This window comes from Azolla caroliniana, unplaced genomic scaffold (genome assembly GCF_043228905.1).
Source record: "Azolla caroliniana isolate FFs.n. ecotype wild unplaced genomic scaffold, voAzoCaro1.0.p SCAF_288, whole genome shotgun sequence".
NCBI lineage: Eukaryota > Viridiplantae > Streptophyta > Polypodiopsida > Salviniales > Salviniaceae > Azolla > Azolla caroliniana.
The window spans coordinates 8,464-11,742 of record NW_028230723.1 but is presented as its reverse complement, the minus strand read 5'-3'; the positions used below and the strand labels follow the sequence as shown (position 1 = coordinate 11,742).

Sequence of the window (3,279 nt, the reverse complement as noted above, 5' to 3'; positions counted from 1 at the left end):
ATATTTGCATAGACCTTTGGGTTTATATTGTGCCAAGGGAAATTGAAAACACGTGCATTGTTGTACTCGATTAATGAGGATAGCATCGTATAGGTAAGCTCTTAGGGAAGTAGGGTATTCAAACCATGAGACATATATGCTCATTGTTCTAAACTTGTTGCCTTCTTCGCTACGGGCATCTCCTCATGCTTGGTCTCCTCTCTTCCTATCGTGGGTTCTTTAAGACTCTTCACTCTCTTCTTGATGAGTTCTAGGTTATTTCCTTCCTTTTAAGTTGATTTTTCCAAGTACATTGACAACAAATAGCATGGATATGAGATGAGAACAACATATTAGAATTTAATGCCAAAAGAAACGAATTTTAGCATATCATTCTTCAATACAGAATGAGGAAGAAAGAATAAAACATAAATTTAGCGACATTAACACAATATTTGTGTATGGAAGAAAGGAAATTGAAGCACTCATCGAACATAGTTATGTTACATTGAACCGACAAAAGGTTTGCAACCAACTTTGGATGTCCTTTATGATCATGAAAAAGAGAAGCTCCAAAATTTGGCTGACATTTGTTGTGTCCCCACCCCCTTAAAATCCATTATATTATTGAAGGTAAAGGAGATTTTATGTGGTCAAATCTTCTCCCATCTTTCTTCTCGTGACATACCAAGTGAACCAACCCACTATGAATGCAACATAACCAATGACCACACCAATCGGCTCAAAAATATCAGTGGCCTTAATCGGGCTTTTGCTCCTCCCTGAAAAGGAGTTGGCATCATCATTCCCACAAGCAATGGATAAAGGGGCACCACATAGACCAGAGTTCCCTTCATAACTTTTGTGAGAAAATATCGAGAATTTGTTTCCGAGAGGTATTGGACCTTCGAGTTGATTGTACGAAACACTCAGATAACTTAGAAACCAGGGATTTGCCAATGCTGGAGGTATTAAACCAGTGAGAGAGTTGTGTGACAAATCAAGGCTCTTTAGATCGTTCATATAGCCGATTGCCTCTGGGATGTTTCCTGATAAATTGTTGAAACTCAAATCCATCTCGAAAAGCATGACAAAAGCAGCAATTTGTGAAGGTATGGACCCCTGGAGGTGATTGTGGGAGAGGTAAATCGAGGGCGCTAAATCTGAAACTTGCGCGTATTGTAGCTCTTGAGCATCAAGTTCTTGTTCTATGGCGAGGTTGTTAACAACCAATTGCAATCCCGTAAGGTTGTTATCGGGATTTATAAGCGCCAGCAACGAGAAAAGCTCGGGCGGTATATTTCCGGAGAAAGCATTGTTGGATAAGTCCAAATAGAAAAGATGTGGAAAGGACCCTATCCATGATGGGATTGATCCGGTTAGGTTGTTCCACGAAAGGTCAAGCACTTGTAGTTTTGTACTAATCCTCAACCACTCAGGAATCGAACCCCTTAGGCCAATGTTATTGAGAGAGAAAAATTGTAGATTAGTGAACCCTTGCATCTTATCGGGTAGTGCCTCGTAGACCACATTCTCGGATAAGATCACCACCACGAGGTGTTCACTCCCATCGAGTGATCTTATGCTCACATTAAGGCTGTTGCTTGATAGCAAGAGTGTGGTTAGGTTCTTCAATCGATACAAAGATGATGGGACCTCCCCCGAAAGTTTGTTGTGCGCAAGGTTTATGCTCTTGAGCATTGCACACTCCGTTAACGAGGATGGGATTGACCCGACAAAAGCATTGCTATTGAGATCAAGGTTCTCTAGCATCGGGAATTGATTGAATGGGACGATGTCCAATGAATTTGTGAATTTGTTTGTGTCCGCGGTGAATACCTTTAGGTTTGTACACGAGGATAGGTTCGAGGGAAGTTGTCCGGTGAAGTTGTTGGAGCCCAACATCAAATGAGAGAGATTGATTAGGTTGCCAATGGCATTATCTAGCATGCCATCGAAATGGTTATTTGTGAGGCGAAGCATTGTTAATGAGGTTAGGTTGTAGAGTTCTCGGGGTAGATTACCCACCAAGTTGTTGTGACCAAGATCCAATACTCGGAGAGAACGACAGATGCCAAGATCATTTGAGAGCGTTCCTGAGAAATTGTTAGAGGATAGATCCAAGTGTTGAAGGAATTTGGCACTCTGGCATAGGTGGAATGGCAAATCTCCACTTAAATCATTGTTGCTAGACACAAAAAGCCTTAAATGGGTCATATTCCTTGAAGAGGAAGAAGGCAAGCTACCATTGAAGGCATTGGTAGAGAGGTTAAGCAATTGCAAAGAGCTCAAATTCACTAATACATCAGACAGCTGGCCTGAGAAATGGTTTCTACTGACATCAAGAGTGTGAAGGGATGAGAGCGTTGAGAGATCTTGTGGGAGAGGCCCATGTAAGTAATTATTCGAAACGTTGAGAACTTGAAGAGATGGAATGTCGGCTAATCCTGCAGCTAAAATCCCATTAAGACCTTTGCTGGAGAGAGAAATGCCCACAACCTGTCCAGAAACAGCATCACAACTCACTCCTTCCCAATCACAACAGCTCCCATTGCTGTTTAAGTTCCCATTGCTGTTTCTTAAACCCCAATATTCGAGAGATGTTATGTCCACAGCATTCATGAACCGGAGAAGGGCATCGGCTTCTCCTCTCATGCAAGAATCGGAGGTTCGCAGTAGTGTAAAGGAAGACAGCAGAAATAGAAGGCAATAGAGAGTACTAGTAATGCTCATGGGTCTAACCATGCTTAAAAGTGGATACATGCAAAGGATTTGTTATCAGTAGTAATGTGAGAAATGGAAGTAATTGTGGAGAGAAAGGAGATATTGGATGAAACAGAGCACAAGGGCTTTACAATGTATAAGAGGAGATAACTATACATAACTGTAGAAGAATAAAGAGATTTGTTTTTTTGAAGGTTTTTCTTCAGTCTTGCTAAGAAGAATTGACTTTTGTTATCAAAGAATGGGTCTTTATTTCAAAAAGCTATTGAAAAGATATCTCAACTTTGGAACCATGTGCATAGTGACTCCTCAAGATGCCATGTGCATAGTGCGCACAATGGTGATGTTAGATATAATCAATGATCAGCCTGAAGTTGTAAATCTATCCCCATATGTGTTCTTAGAGTGCACATTTTGTGATAGCGCCCCAAATGAGGAGTGGCTAGTGTGCAACTCGACCATATGGGTTGATAAGGTGTTAATCTAGGAAACCGTAGATGTGTAGGACACAATGTATTTAGGAAAGAGCGAAATAGGTAATAGGATTGGCTAATCAAGTCAACTAGAATATTTTGT

General features: G+C 41.0%; 1 protein-coding gene across 1 annotated transcript; it reads right to left on the bottom strand.

Annotated features, from left to right (window-relative positions):
- Nucleotides 1–528: 528 nt before the first annotated feature.
- LOC147848634 (uncharacterized) lies at nt 529–2,708 on the bottom strand. The gene has a single exon (XM_087338283.1). It carries the CDS (start codon nt 2,632–2,634, stop codon nt 625–627), a length of 2,010 nt encoding a protein of 669 aa, XP_087194409.1. The 5' UTR covers nt 2,635–2,708; the 3' UTR covers nt 529–624.
- Between the last annotated feature and the right edge of the window lie 571 nt (nt 2,709–3,279).

Excerpts from the sequence above, each read along its gene's own strand:
- LOC147848634 (XM_087338283.1), bottom strand. The coding sequence starts at position 2,634 with ATGAGAGGAGAAGCCGATGCCCTTCTCCGGTTCATGAATGCTGTGGAC.